Source organism: Camelina sativa, chromosome 7 (assembly GCF_030686135.1).
Source record: "Camelina sativa cultivar CO46 ecotype springtype chromosome 7, ASM3068613v1".
In the NCBI taxonomy this organism is placed as follows: domain Eukaryota; kingdom Viridiplantae; phylum Streptophyta; class Magnoliopsida; order Brassicales; family Brassicaceae; genus Camelina; species Camelina sativa.
Window position 1 is genome coordinate 9,786,044 of NC_141886.1, and position 20,787 is coordinate 9,806,830.

Sequence of the window (20,787 nt, forward strand, 5' to 3'; positions counted from 1 at the left end):
GCACTCATTTTACAACACAACATTCATGGCAATAAAACGACCAGTCAACTCTTACAAGCTTAGTTTCGTGTTCATTTGTGATGGCCATGCAATGATTCACAATAGGACACATGACACCCTTAAACCTCCTTAATTAGTAGAACCTTAGCTAAATGCACTTAAAAACTAAAATGTAAAACGGATATAATTATCTTAACAAAGTACAGTAACCTATATATATTTATAATGTCGAGATTATAAAAGATTTTTTTTTAATATCACTAATTTATAAAGTGATATACCTGATTTCGTAATTTAAAAAAAAAATCAATATAAAAATTATATTTCACTAGTTTGCGTATACTTTTATAACTTTAAAATAATTAAGTAGATATATCATATTTTATGGAACATTTTTGCTAAAAAATTTAAAATAATGATTTTGAAAAATGATATTGAAAAATATATACGGAAAACTTATAAGTGCTCCAAAATATTTTGTAAAGTCTTTTGAATGTGTTACAAAACTTAAAAATAATTTATATTATCTTATTAAACACTTTATGAAAATTTATAAATTACTTTATAAAAATTAAAAATGCTTTATAAATACTTGTAGCGAATCTCCGAATAATACTTATTATCTGCAATTACTTTTTAAAAAATGAAAAAAGTATATATTTTTGAACAGAAACACCCTAAAAATGATATCTCCATAAAAAGATAAGTGGAGATATGCAATCCAAGTAGATAGTATCATATTACAATTTAACATAAGGATAAGTGGTGAGAGAGAGAACGTGATCCAATAGCAATTATTATATTTGTGAACAGATATGAATGTTTCACTGGAAGAGATAGACCAATTCCTTTGCCTTGCTTCTGGGGGCAACAAAAAAAACTTACTGGGGAAACAAAACAAACCAAAAAAAAAAAAAGCAAATATAACAAACAAATAGACAAATAAACAAAAGCTGCCTCATCAACTATCGTCCCTATTTTTTTTTTTTTTTTTTATCTATTCTTCTTCTGGACCATTGCGACAAAACTGTATATGATAAATACAAAATCGTGAGTAGGTCACTGCCAAAAAATGTTATTTATATGTCTCAGTTAATTATGTTCTTAACACTTAATTCGTTCGTCCTTAAAATCAAAAGAATTTAATTAAATTATTTACTATTTTGCTGATAAAACTTCTTTACAATTTTTTTTGTTTGATATAAACTTACAGTATTTACAGTTTTAGCTTCAGTTGTTTTCCCAAATAAATGACCATAGCTGCACTTATTGTTATTTACTATTTGTTTCCTGTCGAGGGCTTTGCCAAACAAGTTGGCAGAGAATCGAAAATGATCAATGTATGAAATTTGTGGGGGTGGTTATTTGAAGTTCAGTGTTAGTAAGACACAAAACCAAACAGATATAAGTGGGCCAAAACTGAGTAAACCGACTTCTTAATACTTCTAGTCTGTTCGTGGACATATCACATATGTATTGTTGTCGATAAGCGCAAATGTGGAAGAGAAGCAGTACTGAAGTTGTGGTCACATAGTGCCATGTCAGTTTTGGTGCGTTTTTCTTATTATATATTTTTTTTCTCTTATATAAGGAAGACAATTGTTCTGATAGTGGAGATCAACAAGAGTGATACTGTCGGCTACACAACATCCACAATCAAATAAAATAAGGAAATTATTCAAAAGTGCAAAAGCTTAAAACTTATCAGAATGGTGAATATTATATAACACTATAATAGTATATATATGTATCAATATGTGTATGTAAAAAATGTGAATGTGGTATAAGACAAGCGTATAAGAAGAACCAAAAAACAAAGAGAAAAAGCATATAAGAAATTGTCCACAAACTTGTGGAACAAATTCGCAGAATCCACTATATGTGTTTGCTGCCACTTTATGTGATATGTTATGGCCGAATAATGCCATTATTTGCCTGGCTGTTTCAAAATTGGAACACCATCCTTTGTTTTGTTGACAAATACAAAGCCTCTTTTCTTATCAATAAAATATATACAAAACCTTTTTTTTTTGGTTATTTTTATGTTGTCTATATGCAATTCTTCTTAAAATTAGTGTTTTGCCCAAATTTAAATAAAACACAAATGAGATATATGTTCTATTATTTAACATTTCGTCCTGAATTGATGTTCATTTATTTATCTTTAGTTATGTTACCATTCTAAGAGTATTCAAGTAATATATGTAATTTACAAAAACACAAATGACTTATATTCATCAACACAAACAAAAGTACACTTTAATTATATATTTTTAAAATGTGAATACTCTTTTGTTCCTAATAAATTGATGATTTATGAATTTTTCTTGTTCCTAAATAAGAATTTCAATGAGCTATTATGAATAAGTACCCTAGAGCGAATACGCACCCTTCGTTTCCTAATTTCTATAGGACATCTACGGACCCGAAACTTCAATTCTTTGAAAATTTCGTATTCCATTTAGTGTCATATTTTTATTCATAACAAACGAATAATTTTCTTTATTTTACTGCTGACTGGAAAATCGAATGTTAGTACTTAGTATGGAAAACTATTCTTCTTAATGCATGTTTACGTACTTTAAGTTTTGTTTCTATGCGACGTCCTTTCTTTTAAGAAATTTTTGGTGCTATACTATACTATGTACATTTTTGGAAAATTAATAAAAAGCCACCATAAATATGCGAACCTTTCTTTAAATGTATTGATGTGATGTCCATTTGCCTACATCCAACGCAAAATAATGCTGTCAGTTCAATATTTTGGAAGAACCCTAATATTGTTAGTATCTATTACCCGCATGTTAACTTTAATCAATACTATTTTCAAATCATGATTACACGGAGAACATGTTCTTTAACAACAACAAAAAAAAGATTAATTTTCCTAATTATATATGCTTAAATTCTTACTTCACAGTATAGACTTATACTATAAACAGTTGTTTATTTTTGCATTATTTAATTGATGCCTATTTATACAATCAACAGTCTATACTATAGTAATATAATATTGACTTGACGCAACTTGTGCCACATAGCTACAAAACTAAACATCAAAGTTTCAAATGAAAGTGGAAGATGCATTGCACCGATATAAGATGAACTCATTAGTGAGATGTCCGATACTGCCAGACGAAAAAGGTATGAGTGACAAACTCTGAAAAGCAAAAACGAATTAGTTCTCATAAGTCATAACCCACGTGCATAAGAATGTTGCCTCAATTAATTATAATTATAAATTAACATTCAACCGGAAGGAATGGTCTCATCGAAAGTGTACATCACCAAAACTGCACAAACGAATATGATTCCTACGAGCCATTATGGATGGTTTCCCAATCTCTTAACCAAAATCTTTACCATGAAAAAGAACCATCTTTAAGTATTGATTATATCCGACAGGCATAAACTGAGTTGCATCTTCAACAAGTGTTTTGTCAAACCCACCAATATTGTTTTCTACATATAGTCATGATGAAGCAACCGTGCACTAAGTAATGCACTACGTGACAACGAAGTATCATCCGTAACATAAATACTGTGAATTCCTAAAAGTAAAAAAATTAATGATAAATAATGGAAGTAAACTCGATATTATTTGTACTTGTTGTGCTCCCATGGTGTCAGAATCAGTTTTCAATAGTGTGCGTGAGTAGATAGTAATTGTAACATCCGCTAATTAAAGAGTGAGAATTTGGTGTGGATGTTGATCGACATCACTAGGTGTGTCAATCGATACCATAAGTCAGCGGATGGTTCGGTTCGATTTTAGGAATCTCGGTTCGAGCTGTTTTGATTTATGGATCATATATAAGGGCAGGGTCGATGGAGAAACCTAGTTTTCGCCACCCTGAGTGTTTTGCGTATTCCTAAGGTTCCAAAGAGTTCTAAACATCCTTTTTCTTTAAGTTTTGTGCCGTTTCTTGTGAGATCTGTTCGTGGGAGTGAAAATCCGAGGCAAGAGGCGGGCTAGGAGCTTTCTGGGGTGTTGTTTTCGTCGTTGGTTGGTCGGAATTCTCCTGCTAAAGAGGTGAGTGCATGACCATGGCTGATCTAAGCCTGAGATTCCTCTGTTTCTATGTTTTATGTTTGTTTTTGTTTGATTCCTTGCATGTTTGCAGTTGATTCGTGGTTCCTATGACATTTTGTGGTTTTGGGGTGAGCCTTAGCCGCATTGGAGGCGGTGGAAGGTGGAGAATAGACTCGCAGCTTCGAGGAGAATGTTGTCTGCAGGGTCAGTGTGCCGGACCAATGAAATTCGGGGCCCAATACGAATTTTAAAAAAAAAATTATAATTTCGTTATATTCAAAATTTTAGACTAAAAAAGTCTCTCTTTAAACCAAAATTTTATTTAAAAATATAATAGTGTGATATCTTTATAAAAAACTAGTAACAACTTAAATCTTTTTAAAAATAATTGTTTCAAAATTTTTTTTAGAAATTTATTCATCAAACTTTTACTTTAATGTATATATCTATATTTTTTTGTTGAATTTATACACATATATTAATGAAACAAAAACAAAAGTGGGGCCCTTTGAAGTTGGGGGCCCCATTCAAATGTTTCATAAAACTATGCTCAAGTCCGGCTCTGGTGTCGATTGACACCATGTGGATGTCGGTCAACATCTTGGGAATGTATCGGTCGACACTAGGTGGAGGTATCGTTCAACACTGCTAGGGTTTTTGGGTCGAGGTGGGGTGTCGGTCGACACTTGGTGGCCATTGTCGGTCGACATCAGGTGGCTATTGTCGGTCGACAGCAGGTGGCCACTGTCAGTCGATACCAGGTGGCCACTGTTGGTCGACACTAGGTGGCCAATGTCGGTGGTCACCAGGCGGCTGATACTTGCTTTCTTGGTTTGATTGTATTGTTTGTTGATTGTTGAACATTGGATTCACAGTTGCTTGGCTGTATAGCCCAGTAGATAGGAGGATTGCCTCACTGAGTGTTTATAACTATACACATAAATCTCAATTATTGTTTGTGGTGCAGGTAAAGGAAAAGTGTGATCGTGGAATCAAAGAACTGAAGAGGAGGATGTTCTAGTGGCTCGATTGGTGTTGTCTGGTTTATGTTAGGTGTCTTAAGTTGAGTCTGTTGAATGTTACCTAGGATTGCTCGTTCCTTGATTTATGTTATTCTTTTGGAATTGATGGTTTAGTCTTGGATTATTGTTGTTGGTTATTTAGTATATTGGATTATTGTTGTTGGTTATTTAGTATAATGGATTATTGTTGGTTAATTGCTTGTTGATGTTGTTGGTTACTTCCGTTGTTGTATTGATTGAGATTAAGTTGTTAGTGAGTATGAGATAACTAGTTTAATATTGTATTCAAAACAAAAAAATGAGTCAGGTCGTTTCAGTTTGGTATCAGAGCCCTAACGGTTCTATGTGCGGGTTCACTGTCTTTCTGTTGTTGATGTTGGATTTGCATGCCTTTGATTGATTATGTGAGTTAGTCGATTATGTGTGGCATGCAGTCCTAGAACTTTCTGTTCAAGCCTTCAATGAGATTCCACGGTGAGTTGTGTTTTGTGTATAGTTTCAGATTGTTTGCTTAGCCTTCTGTTCATTATAGTGCAGATCGTTAGAGGTGGTGCTGTTGCTGGTCGTGGACGCGGACGTGATCGTGGAAGCGGACATGGTCGTGGACGCGGACGTGGTCATGGAAGCAGACATGGTCGTGGTAGGGAATGAGGCCCAAGACATTGTGTGACCTTTGTAGCGGGCTGTTTAGCTAATTGTGTGGCCTTTGTAGCGGGCTGTTTAGCCAATTGTATGGTTTTTGTGGCGGGCTGTTTAGCCAATGGTTTAGGCTTGGTTTGGTTAAAAAACCATAAAACCGAATAATTTTTTTGGTTTTAATGAATATTTGGAATATCTATATATAATTATTTTATATGTGCACTGTATATTGTATTTAATAATTTTCGTATGATTTTTTTATTGGGTTTATAAATCATTTTCTTTAGATTTTACTTGGAAGCTTTGAGTTTTTGAAACTAGAGTTAGATTTTATTATTTTAAATTATGTATAACTTATAGATTGATATATTAATTCTATTTTTGTTTATTTTCTTTAACAAACTTAATTTTTTTGTGTGTAAAATAAGGAGTAATCTAATAAAACCATAGCCAAACCAAACCGAGATATATATATATGGTTTTTATATGGTTTCACTTTTTAAGAAACTGATAAATCATAAAACCGTAAAAACCAAACCGTTACCAAACTGATATACATATGGTTTCTATATGGTTTCAATTTTATAAAACCAAAAAAACGGTAAGCCAAAAAAAATTAACCGAAACCAATCCAAAAAACTGAAAGCCCATTATTTTAATAAACATACGAAATGAAGAAAAAAAGGTAGTTAAGTTTAATTAATATGCTATATATTTGTATACTTAAATAAATTTATCGTTACGTAACTTTTAATAAATTTCAATTTTTTCGACTCGGTTTAGTTTTTTTGGTATATAATAATAGAAAAAAATCCCGACAGTTCTTAATATCATAAAAACTTGGTTTGAATTCAAATTCATGAAATATTGGTGTCTGTTTTCTTTCCCCAGCCCTAATAGTATTCATGGCGATCCCTATGGAGGAACTTAAATAGACGAGAGATATATGCATTATATGTAATTTATAAAGTTGAATGATGTCAATATCTTAACGTGAAAAACAAGATGTAGAAGATATCATCATAGCCTTAGAATTAGATGCCTAGGCCCAAGCTGCAGCAAATGGGTCACATTTCCTCCCATGCATGGAGCTAGTTGTGACATATTTTCTCAACATTCCTTTACACATACCCTTTCATGTTAAACCTTTACATCAACCACCTTACTAAATCAACAATAGTATAAGACTTCTAGGTACTACTAGGTTATGACTAGCCACATAAAATATGATAAGATAAAAGAGACAATTTCATGGTAGGAAGATCCCCTTGAGCTACACTGCCAATAGACAACAAACATGATACTGTTTTAGTCTAGTATTTCTATGTCGTAAATAAAACTTTTGAGTATTATAAAAGGGGATGGAAGTATATATGATAAACAAACGGAAGAAGGAAGAAGACATAGGGAGAGAGAGTTTTACATTGATCTTTTATGGTAAAGTCGTAGTCCCTTTAATCATACAAAAACATTCGCATATATAGAGAAGAAAATAGACATATACTACTGTAATAATAAATGTCAATGGGCTCACTTCAAAATCAGTACGCAAAATCTTGACTTCTATAATACTATCCCTTGGAGCTCATTGTCATTTGTATATTTCTGCTCCCCCTCAAATGACATAGTGTAATACTCTAGAGATCCCGTTGATGACGCATCCCAATGTTATGGACATGTTTTATGAATATTGAAGTAGACAATAACTTTGTGAAAAGATCTGCTGCATTGTCAGATGACCTAACATATCTTACTTCAATTACCTTATTCTTCTCAAGCTCTTGGGTATATGAGAAGTACTTTGAAGGGATGTGTTTAGTTCTATCGCTTTCGATATATCCTTCTTTCGTCTGAGCAACACATGCGGCGTTATCTTCATATAAGACAGTTGGCTCTATATTTATGTTGATCCCACTATTTGACATAATGTGTTGACTTATTGACCTAAGCCATACACATTCTTTACTTGCCTCATGGAGTGCGATGATTTCAGCATGATTTGAGGAAGTTGCTACTAAACTCTGTTTTTGAGAGCACCAAGATATGGCGGTACCCCCAACAGTAAAAACATATCTAGTTTGTGATCTAGCTTTGTGTGGATATGATAAATATCCTGCATCTGCAAAACCCACCATTTGACCTTTTGAGTCTTTAGGATAAAATAATCCTAAATTAATTGTCCCTTGAAGGTAACGAAAGACATGTTTTATCCCATTCCAATGTCTTTGTGTAGGGGATGAGCTGAACCTTGCCAAAAGGTTAACTGCAAATGATATATCAGGCCGAGTGCAATTTGCAAGGTACATTAGTGCTCCAGTTGCACTTAGATACGGTACTTCAGGACCAATTATCTCCTCATTTCTTTCATGTGGTCGGAACGGATCCTTTTCAATATTAAGTGATATAACGACCATTTGTGTACTGAAAAGATTTGCTTTATCCATATGAAAGCGTTTGAAAAATCTTTTAGTGTATGTGGATTGGTGTACAAATATTCTCTTATGAGAATGTTCAATTTGTAAACCAAGACAAAACTTTGTTTGTCCGAGATCTTTCATCTCAAACTCTCCTTTTAAATAGTTTGTTGCTTTCTGTATTTCCTCTTGAGTTCCAATGATATTTAGATCATCAACATAGACCGCGATAATTACAAAGCTGGATATAGTTTCTTGATAAAAACACAAGGGCATAGAAGGTTATTCAAATATACTTCTTTAGTTAAGTGCTCACTAAGACGATTATACCACATAAGCCAAGATTGCTTTAAACCATATAATGATCTTTGTAATTTTATTGCGCATAATTCTTTTGGTTTAAAAGTTAATGTTTTAGGCATATTAAATCCATCAGGAATTTTCATATAGATATCACTATCTAATGATCCATATAAATATGCTGTTACAACATCCATGAGACGCATCTCTAGATTTTTATCAGCTGCTAGACTTATTAAAAATCTAAACGTGATAGCATCCATTATGAGAGAATATGTTTCCTCGTAATCAATCCCAGGTCGTTGAGAAAAACCTTGGGCCACAAGACGAGCTTTGTACCTTGTTATCTCATTTTCTTCATTACCTTTTCGAATAAAAACCCATTTATAACCAACAGGTTTTACACCCTTAGGTGTGGCCACAATTGGTCCGAATACATTTCTTTTGTTAAGAGAATCAAGTTCGACTTGTATTGCATCTTTCCATCTTATCCAGTCATGTCTCTTTTGACATTCATATACTGACCTTGGTTCTGGATCTTCGATTTCTTCATTTATTTCCTTTGAAACAAGATAGGAAAAAACATCATCCATTTTCTTTCGATTCCATATATTTCCACTATGAATATAGTTGATAGAAATCTCATGATCTTCTTTAGATTCATGATGCTCTATATTGGTGGAAGAGTCATGATTCGTTTTTTCCATAATATTTTCTGACATTTTGGGAGTTTCATATTTTTCGACTTCCTTTCTTTTTCTAGGATTTTTATCCTTCGCACCAATTGGTCTACCACGCTTTAAGCGTATTCTTGACTCATGTGCTTCATTAATTTTTCCATGTTCTTGTGCGATTTCAATTCTAGCAGGAGCATTTGCTGCTGGTATATGTGATTTACTTATCGTTTTGTTATCTACAAATGCATCAGGTAGTTGATTGGCTATACTCTGTAAATGCATAATTCGTCGAACTTCTAGTTCTGACTGCTTTGTGGGAGGATCAAGGTGTAACAGTGATAGTACACACCATTTGATATCCTTTTCCATCTTTTTATTTTCTCCCCTAGAACCGGAAATTCTTTTTCATCAAGATGACAATCTGCAAAACGTGTAGTAAATACGTCACCAGTTTAAGGTTCTAGGTATCGTATAATTGATAGAGAGTCACAACCAACATATATTCCCAACCTTCTCTGTGGTCCCATTTTAGTACGTTGTGGAGGTGCAATCGGTATATATACCGCACAACCAAATATTTTTAGATGAGAAATATTCGGTTCTCGCCCAAATGCTAACTGTAGTGGAGAATATTTATGATATGCACTTGGACTTATGCGTATAAGTGATTCAGCATGCAAAATAGCATGTCCCCATATTGAGGTTGGTAGTTTTGATCTCATGATGAATGGTCTTGCAATTAATTGCAGACGTTTAATTAAAGATTTTGCCAATCCATTTTGTGTATGCACATGGGCTACATGGTGTTCAACATTGATTCCAGTCACCATACAATAATCATTGAATGCTTGGGACGTGAATTCAACAGCGTTATCTAATCTAACTCCTTTGATTGGATAATCAGGAAACTGAGCTCTTAATTTGATTATCTGAGTCAGAAATCTCTCAAATGCCATATTTCGAGATGATAACAAACAAACATGTGACCATCTACTAGACGCGTCTATCATTACCATGAAATAATAGAATGGTCCACATGGTGGGTGTATAGGTCCACAAATGTCACCTTGAATTCGTTCAAGAAACTTTGGTAATTCTTTATCGAGTTTGGTTTGCGATGGCCTTATAATCAGTTTTCCTAGAGAACATGCAACATATGTTATTTTATTCCCCTGATAAATCTCTTGGGGTTTCAGTGAATGTCCATGTGAGCTCTCTATAATTTTTCGCATCATTGTGGTGCCTGGGTGACCAAGGCGATCATGCCACAATATGAAATCATTTTGATTTCTTTTGATCACAAGGTGTGATTCTATTGAATTTATGTATTTATGGTGCAAACCTGACGGGAGTCTTGGTAATTTTTCCAATACATGTAGTTTCCCCGATTTTTCAGAAGTAATGTACATGAACTTCTTTCCATTCTCAGTTGCAGACTGAGTGTCATATCCCTGAAGGTATATGTCTTTAAAACTCAACAAATTCCTCTTTGAATTTGGAGAAAATAATGCATTGTTTATCGAATACTTTGTCCTGTTAGGTAATGCAAAATTTGCTTTACCAATCCCTTCGATTAAGTCGGTGGGACCTGGTATTAACAATAACTTTTGTTGATTTCATATCGGAGAAATATTTTTTATGTTTCAGAATAGTGTGCGTTGTTCCACTATCTGGTATGCAAATGTCTCCATGATTTGTCTTAGATAATGTTCCACTTGTAATGTGATCCATTTGGTTCTGTGTGAAATAAATATAATCGGTTAATAGAAATTGAAAACAAATTTATTCATAAAGCACACAATAATTATACAAGATAAGTAATAGAAGCACACAAATATGGGAAATTTCAAACAAACATCGACTTATTTATGGCATAATTGATGGAAATTCGAGTTTCATAAGACAAGTATTTTAGTTTTCTGCAAGGACATCCTCATCAGGATCGTTTGCGAAGTCAGCAGCCTCAAGGTGGGTTGTACCCGCAAAATGTTCTGCAAGGTTCACTTCCTTTCCTTTGCCCTTAGCGGATTCTTTGTACAGAGCACAAAGATGTGTAGGGGTTCGACATACCTGAGACCAATGTCCCTTAGTGCCACATCTGAAACAAGCACTCTCGCGTTTCTGGGAGGTGTTTGCTTGGATTTCTTTTCCTTTCGGACTTTGTTCGGAGCGAATCCATTGGTATGACTTCCTGCTCTGAGGGTTATAGTTTCTCCCACGTCCGCGATAGTTTTGGCGGCAGCGTCCTTGAAAAGCTCTATTTTCTCTCACCGGATTCTTAACATCCAATGCATTAACCTCAGGGAATGCTTTTGGTCCGGTGGGTCGAGACATGTGATTCTTGATAAGGAGCTCATTATTCTTTTCAGCTATTAAGAGCGCCACAATCAAATCTGAGAATTTGGTGTATCCACGCAACCTATATTGTTGCTGCAGAGTGATATGATTCTTATGAAACGTGGTGTATGTTTTCACCAGCATCTGAGATTCAGTGATGGTTTCACCACAATATCTTAGCTTGCGACAATCCCCAACATGGCAGAATTGTAATTCATCACCTTGTCAAAGTCTTGGAATCTTAGACTTTGCCATTCATCCCGAGCAAGTGGGAGAGTTATGTCCCTTTGATGATCGAATCGATCCTTCAGGGACTTCCACAACTCGTTAGGAACTCTCATGTGTGCATAGTCATATATGACATTTTCATCAAGGTGTCTTCTAAGGAAGATCACCGATTTTGCCTTTTCTTGGTCCGTTGATTTATTATTCTCTTTTATGGTTTCAGTTAACCCATAAGACTGTAGATGTAATTCGACATTAGTAGTCCAAGATATGAAGTTAGCTCCAGTGATATCTAAGGCCTGGAATTGGAGCTTCTCGATGTTTGCCATTTTGTTTTTCTTTCATTCTATAAAATAAAATTATAAAAACATAATTAGAGATTTCATTTATTTTAATTTTAAAACATAGGAGGTGCTTGCATAAGTAGCACAATTACAAGAAACACAATTACATAAAAAAGTAAAATAAGAACCATCAAAAATTCTTCGGGAGAAAACTCTCCAAAGAGTAAATCGTAAATAGCAACAATTATAAAACCTATTACAAAAATTAAGAATGGATGAGTCATTTTTCCTAGTAAAACTAATTAATTTTTAGGAAGATTTTTGAAAGAGATGAAAAATTTGAGTGAAATAGATGAGTAAAAATGAGTGTATATGTAGATTAATTTTACTGTTCATTACCCGTTTATGTAGCCGTTTGAAAAGTGAAAAAAGTTAGAATTTATTTAATTTTTTACTTATGACCATTGAGACTTAAAATAATAAATCAAATTATTTTCTAAGAAAAAATTTGATATAACTGATCTAAAATATTATGTATTAGTTAAAAGTATAAAATTAGATATATATATATATATATATATAGGTGGTAGAGCCTCCTTTTATAAAAATAAAAAAATGATAATTATATGGTGATTTAAATCATCCATGTTAAATCAATAAATTAGAACAATAAATAAAATATGGTGACTTTTAATCATCCATGTTAAAATAATAACAATAAATAAAATATGGTGATTTTAATTATCCATATTAAAGCAATAAATTAAAGAGTGAATAAAAGCAACAAATATGTTATGGTGATTAAATTCATTCATAAAAACTATAAATTAAATTATGGTGACTAAAGTCATCCATAGTAGAAAAGAAATCAAAGCAGTAAATAAATTATTATGCATTAAAATGCCATGGGGCGGCAGCGCCGCGCTCCTGTAATAATAAATGACATCTTAATAGAGTGATCGTAAAATTGATAGAGTAATTGTGCTGATAACGTGTTTTAATCTAGTATTTTTATGTCGTAAATAAAACTTTTGAGTATTATAAAAGGGGATGGAAGTATATATGATGAACAAACGGAGGAAGGGAGAAGACATAGGGAGAGAGAGTTTTACATTGATCTTTTATGGTAAAGTCGTAATCCCTTTAATCATACAAAAACATTCGTATATGTAGAGAAGAAAATAGAAATATACTATTGTAATTATAAATGTCAATGGGCTTCACTTCAAAATCAATACGCAAAATCTTGACTTCTATAACAGATACATGATATTAGGTTTTTTTTTTTGATATTAGTTACCTTAGTGTTTAAACGAAGCGATTAAATTCAATGATGAAATGTGGAGATCATAGGAGAAGTATCGACATCACTGGAAGGAGGTAAAATGTGATCATTACTCGGCCTTAACAAGATGTAAATGAAAACAAAAACTACGGGAAAACGGCCTATTCCTCCATGAACTTAGTTACTTTATCATATTCATACACATAACTTTGATTCGTGCAAATAACCACATAAACTTCACTTAAATTTGAATTTCCTATCCGAACTATCTAAAACCGGCCAAAACCAACAAATCGACAAACAGTATTACTGTTCCATTAACATATGCTGATTAGGATGTCGTGTTTGCAGGTTAAAACGCCAGGTAATGTTTCATACGACGTCGTTTTAACTATTTTTGAAAAATAGAGACAAAAATTATTCAATTATCACGATTCGAACACGCAACCTCTAATTTACAAAATAATCACGGAGACAACTGAACCAAAGTATCTTTATTGCCATGTTTTTCAGAGATGGATATTTATATGTTTCTCTTCTCCCGTCTATACGACGAGCGTCCATCAATTACAATACCCAAAAATTAGGCCAAAATCATATAAATCTATTAATTGCAAAATCTTTTTTTCCTCCACAACCCAGCTTCTACAAGACTCTGAATCTGACTGTAAAGCCTAAGAAATCGATCCAAAAGAGAAGTTATTGATTCAGATCAAACTGTAAAAGGGGAAAAATTTTAAAGGCCATAGATTAAAACTAGAACAAGGATTCATATATTCATAATGAGAGCCATTCGAGTACAGAGAAAATTGCAGAGAAAATTGGAGAAGAGAGAGGAGAAGAGAAAAGGTGTTTTTGTTATTATATATATATATAAATATATATCTCTTAACTCATTGGTATCAAAAGTTTCCTTGGCTCAGGTGGTTCTGTGGTTAATTAGGAGATATGAAATTTAGGGTTTGAGTCCAAGCTAGGTGTAATTTGTCTCAGTTATTTTTAAATAGCTGGAACGACGTGTTTCATGATATTACATGACATTTTAAACTGCAAACACGACATCCTAGTCAGCATATGTTAACGGAACAGTAATACCATTTGTCTATTTGTTGATTTTGGCCGGTTTTGGATAGTTCGGATAGGAAATTCAAATTTAAGTAAAATTTATGTGGTTATAATCACGACTCAAAATTTTATGTATGAATACGATAAAGTAACTAAGTTCATGGGGGAATAGGCTATTTTCCCCAAAAATTACGAATAATAATTAATAACCGTTAAAGAACCCCATTTCATATTAAATAAGTTTTTTGCACAAAAGTATATAGGAATTTCTAATCTTTAGCCAATGGATAATATAAATGGATTGCTTGTTCTCCAAATCCCAAAAGAAAACAAAAGAAGACCCATATGCATACTGAACAAAAGAAGCCTACATGCACACCTAAATAATAGGATAAGTCTAGCCACCTTCACCAAGGCCCAACTACTCAATGTATCATGTATGGAAATTAATGCCTACTATAGAACCGTAATTTAAATTAAGTTATCTTAATTTAACCTACATGTGACAGGAGCATGAGTAGAAGTGTAGAATGGAACAGTGTTAGGATAAGTTGTGGACATTCTTACTTTTTTTTTTCTTCCTTTTTGTACTTTATCTATATACGCAACTAGGGAAATTGTATAGTTTACACAAAGCTTATCACAATCGAACATAAATAAGAAAAAAAGTTTGGGTAAGAAGATGATATGAAAGGGATATAAGATCAGTTGATTAAAATTATTAATTACTCTCTTACTTCATTGATAAAAAAATTTGATCATCGTTACCAAAAATAAAAAATAAAAAAATAATCCTTACCAAAAAAAACTACGAACGTAATCTCCAAAATCCAAATCTACACTAGACCAATGGTGTTCACTTATACAGACCAAAACTTATATATGTCGAAATACTTTTAAGAAGAAGAAAAAAGAACACATATCTCTTTCTCTACTCAATTATATGTCGATCTTCAACATTACTCCTATCAAAGTAATGTTTCTATCTGAACACCTAAATCTCTCAACTTGAAATAAAACTCTCCCGCGGCTCTAAGCAGCTTGATCGCCTGCCCTGGATTCAGAACCTCTACCACTTTCCTAACCGTAACACACCGGAGCTGATCAGCGTTTTTCATTGCCTCCTTCATCTCCCTCTTCAAAACCTCCATTGCCTCCTCCATTTTTGACTGCTCTCTTTCGCCAAGTCTCGAAGCTCCGATGCGCTTAAATGGAACCAACAGAAGTGGATCCCCCACACTCTGTTGTAGATGTGCGAACCTTCCCATCAAAGCTCTCTCCCTCCGTTTAGTCTCTAACCGTATGCTCTCAAGTTGGTCTTTCTGCTGGCATGTAAGGTCGTTAACAGAAGTGGTTATGAGTTTAAAAACCATACCTGGCTTGAAACCCCCGATCCAAAGGATGAGTTTCTCGCATGAGCTGAGCCATGGTGGGGAGAAGAAATCGTATATGTCATCTCCCGCGACGGACACGGCAGCTGATTTCTCTTGGTAGTATTGGAGACAGTGAGAGAGAAACTGGGTGACAAGAGATTCTTCTTCTACCGGAGTTACACTGGTGGTTTCATCATCAAAGTGTGCAAGTTGTTGGATGAGTTGCCTGTGACGGAGAAGCCAGTCATTGAAGAAGCTCGTAAAGGTTTCAGAGCTGCTGATGATTGGCATGACTTATTTATATAGTTCGAGTTCAGTGAATGAGACATGCATGTGTCTGAGTGTCTCTGTGTTAATTTCGTATGACTCTATTTATATATAAGACAAAGACAGCACATAATGGGTCAACTGGTTAAAACAGTGGGTCGATTGGTGACGTACGTAAAGTGGTAAGCGTGCTTTAGAGGAAACATGTAGCGGTAATAATAATACAAAAATATGATCTTCCAGAAAATACTATATAGTTAGTCTTTGTTTTTTGTTTTTTTTGTTCATTTTATTACATTAGAAAAGCATATCATATACAAGTTGTTAATTACTTTACTGTGAGAGATTATTTTCTAGAGACAAATAAGTAATCAACAAAATTTTGTCAATAAATAGGGAAATGTTATAATTTTCGTAACTAAAGATAATAAAATTGCATTTTTCAATCGTTACGCGAAAAGATTTACTTTTATAAACGTTTTCAATCGATAATTAATTAACTGTTATTTTAACATGAACATGATCGATGATCATCATTCATCGGTATAAAGGTCGCTACTATTTTTTGTTATCTATACGTGCATAAAATAAAAGGAATTGGTATATATTTAGATACATAGATATTGTTTTTTTAATAAAAAAAAAATTATATTTTTCTATGCATAACGTAAAATTCGCTGTCACCAAACAAAAGGGTTTACAGCTGTTATCATATTTAGAAACTACGGATTTATAACTGGATTGCTCTGTCACAACCCGCAAAAGTATATATATCGAACTGTTGATGAAGGTGCTAAACCGGACGTGCTAGCGCTAGCATAGCATCAATTCATCTATAAATTTTGTTACAAAACTTTTATGTTAAAGTTAATTAAAGAATTATATATATAAAAGTAAGGTTTTATTCTCTTTAACAAAAAAAAAATATTTATATTAAAACACAAATTTGAAAATAATTAATTTTCACATTTAACTCATATAATATAAAACTGAAATCATATGAATTCACCCTATAAATTATGCATTAACTTTATTTCTCCACTAAGTTGTATTAATCAATTGTCTTAAAACAAAACAATAAATTAGAATTGTAACTCTCATTTTTCTAAATGTAATTTTTCATCATTTATCTTCCTATAAATACTCATTATCTTATTCTCTTAGTCTATCACTCTTTCATTCTCTCATCTTCTTCCACTACTCTCAAATCTCTTTTTTTTGTTTTGTTTTGTTTTGTATTTTTTTTGTTATTGTTGTTGTATGGGTTATAAAAAATCAAATCAAATATCATTGTAAAAGCTTAGTTTAGAGTTTGTATGATATATATATCTTATATATATATATATTTTTAATATTTTAAAAGGTTTATCTCCATTTTCTATTTTATATTAACATTTTATAAGTCATTATTTTCATACTTTCTTACAATATTCACCACACAATAAGATCATGAAGTTGAAATGATACATATCTAATTATCTATTATGTCTCTTGTTATCTTACATATTCATGTATCATTTTTAATAATTTATAAAGATCAATATAATATTTAAAGATCAATATAATTATCTATTTATAAAGACTATTTTGTTTTGTGATCCAATTGATAAATCTGCAAAGATCAATATAATATATATTTTTTTTTATGATTTGAGGTTTTTGAAAACAAAAAGAACATAATTAAACAATTGGTTTTTGTGTGTTTAATCAAAATTAAAAATTGATCCAAAAAAGAAACCATATTGAACTGGAACTTAAATATAAAAATAAAATATAATTTTAAAAATACTATTTAACTAAATTATCTATAGATGAAACCATTAGTATGAAATCTAGCGGTATAAATTAAATTGATGAGTGAAAAAAAAACCAAAAAAATATAAGTTATCCTTGGGGTTTTAAAAATTATTGAGATTGAAGAATTCAAATAATTTTATAAGAAACTAATTTAGTTTGTCACTTCAAAAGTAATATTTTTATATTTTGAAATATTATGTGTAAGTGTTGAGTTTATATCAACAAACAACCAAATCATGTAAATTTTGATTATGCCACTTGGTATTCCTTTTATTTTAGGTTATAAAAAATTAAAATATTTATTTATAATTAAAGGCATGTAACTCCATTTAAATCAAATGTATCTCCTATCCAATAATTGTACATTAATTCATTCCTCCTACTAACTTATTTATCTTTCATGAGAAAATATTTTTGGTTAAATTTTAATATTTTTTTAATTATTTTGGTTGGCTAAATTAATATATTTCTCATGTAAAATTATTGTTCATAATATATTTCTTATTTCAAAGTTTAAGGCAATATATCATATATATAAAAGTAAGGTTTTGGTCTCTCCTTATTGGTTGATTTTCATTTAATGTTTTCTATTTTTTTTATTTTTTTATTTGCTTTCTAATTGCTTTAAACAATATTTAAGACCCAATAAACACAATACATTTAACTCACACATTAAAATAAAATTATAACTGAAAATAAAATAAATTATGCATTAATCATATTCTACCACTCAATTTTATTCAAACACAATAAATTACTATTGTAACTCCATAATTCTAAATGTAACTTCCATCATTTCTAATCATATAAATAAGCATCCTCTCAATCTCTCATTCTCTCATATTGACATTCTTTTACTATCTCATTTTCACATTCTCTCATTCTCTTCTACAATACCTCAAATCATTTTTCGTTTTTTATTTTATTTTTGATGTCTTATTTTTGTTATATGGGTTGTAAAAAACAAATGAAATATCATTGTAAATTTTTAATGCTAAATTTTAATTTTAGAGACTACATGATATATATTTTACATTGTTCTTATTTAAAAAAGATTCATCTCCATTATCTAATTTGAATTATTATCTTATAAGTAATCATTCTCTCCTCCTCCCCCACCAATATCAAATGTTGTTATATCTCATATGTGTTGTAAAAGTTTGATTATATATTTTAATTTAGAAAGTATTATATATATATATATATATTTTACATTGTTCTATTTTTTAAAGATTCATCTCCATTATCTAATTTTGATTACCATCTTATAGTAATCATTCTCTCCTCCTCTCCCACCAATATCAAATGTTGTTATATCTCATATGTGTTGTAACTTGTAAGAGTTTGATTCTATATTTTAATTTAGAAAATATTATATATATTTAACATTGTTTTCAATTTTTATTTTATTTATATAAAAACAAAATATTTCTTTTATATTTCTTGCCTTTCTAATCTATTCATATTTATTTTTTAAATTTGCATAGTTAAGTTTAAATTTACATATGTTGGTTTTAACAAAAAAATCAACTTTATTTGAGAATTAGATGTTCCTATTCATTTTTAAACGATCAATGTGTAACATAATATATATAAGCATTTTGTTTTGCGATCACAAGTTCCATTTCTATTGCTTAACTCCATGGTTAAACTATAATATATGTTGTTCTATTTGTAGGAACAACAACATACTTATTTAATATATTTAAAAGAGCAGATGATTAATCGAACTAAACATTTCTCCAAATTTTATAATTCAATCAGTGTGAGTGTATTTATTACTTTGAAAAACCTTTACATTGAAGTTCATAAAATCATATAAGAAAACTAAAATACTATGTCACTTCAAATTTGGAAGGAAACACTTGGTATTCCTTTTAAAAAAGGTCAAGATACATATAAAAATTTATTAATATTTAACTCACTTTAAAGGCATAAAAGGTCATTTAACTCCAAATAACTTCTATCAAATAATTTCATACATTCCTCCCACAAATAAATATATATATATATATATATATATATATATATATATATATTCAAGATTATATTTAAATATTACAGAATTTTTTAGTTAGCTAAACTTATAGTCACATATATACAATATATATACATAAGAATTCATATTACTTATTAACACAATAATTTATATCATATTACTTATTAACAACAAGAAAGTGTCAACTACACCACAACCCACGCAACCCACGCATTGCATGGGGAAGCACATAGTATAAAACATATATGTGTGAAGAGAATCTAAAACGCATATTCGTTTCTTCTTCCGGAATCCAAACTTTTGTCTTTACATTTAAACTTCACACAATCACACTTGTGTGTAAAGTATAATTGTTGAAGTAGAAAACAACAAATATGTAATTTATAGCTGTATATAATAAACCAATCGTAGTCATTAAGAAACAAAAGACTTTGAATGAAGCGCATGTTGCTACTTGCTGTAGTGAACTTGCAAACTTGGAACATTGTATATAGGTAAGGTTTGAGAAAGAAGAAAAAAACACACTTAAATATGTATGGGTAATGTGTTAATGAATCATAGTATAAATTTTTTTTTTGGCAAAATAGTTTTTTCATTTAAACTAGATGGGCTGTAAAGTGATCTTTGCTAACACATCAACTTCTCTATTATTGTTTTCTAGGGATAAACTTAAAAAAAAACAATTTGAAAAATAGTGAAAAATATCAGGATATTGTGGAAAATTAATCTCGTGGAGCTCCTTCAGTTGAGTTTTCAAATTGTTGGCTTCGATCAATCATCATTTGTTTTGAATTTTAATGATTGATAATTGTGCAAACGGTAACTCTTATGTTTGTTGGAGTTTGAACTTTGAACAGCCACAGCTTCCGCCGCGAACGGATGCGTTGGTAGTACTTATGGGCCTCAGATGGACAAGCATAATCTTTATTTTTTATTTTTTTGTCATCAAATATTTACCTAATCTAAACGTAGCTTAACCTGAAATAACAAAATTCATATGGAGGCAATGATATCCATCCAAATAAATAAATACTCTGGAAAATGAGAAGTTAAAATATTAAATTTAAGTG

At 31.4% G+C, this 20,787-nt stretch overlaps 2 protein-coding genes and 1 pseudogene across 3 annotated transcripts; all 3 read right to left on the reverse strand.

Moving 5' to 3' along the window:
- Nucleotides 1–10,996: 10,996 nt before the first annotated feature.
- LOC147941119 (uncharacterized) lies at nt 10,997–11,976 on the reverse strand. The gene has a single exon (XM_087456602.1). The coding sequence runs from the start codon at nt 11,564–11,566 to the stop codon at nt 10,997–10,999; it is 570 nt and encodes a 189-aa protein (XP_087312728.1). The 5' UTR covers nt 11,567–11,976.
- On the reverse strand, nt 11,599–11,976 carry LOC147941120 (uncharacterized). The gene has a single exon (XM_087458388.1). It carries the CDS (start codon nt 11,974–11,976, stop codon nt 11,599–11,601), a length of 378 nt encoding a protein of 125 aa, XP_087314514.1.
- A 3,012-nt stretch (nt 11,977–14,988) lies between these two features.
- LOC104700846 (protein ZW2 pseudogene) lies at nt 14,989–15,994 on the reverse strand (annotated as a pseudogene). Its single transcript, XR_015562914.1, has one exon. The product of XR_015562914.1 is annotated as a protein ZW2 pseudogene (transcript).
- Nucleotides 15,995–20,787: the final 4,793 nt, after the last annotated feature.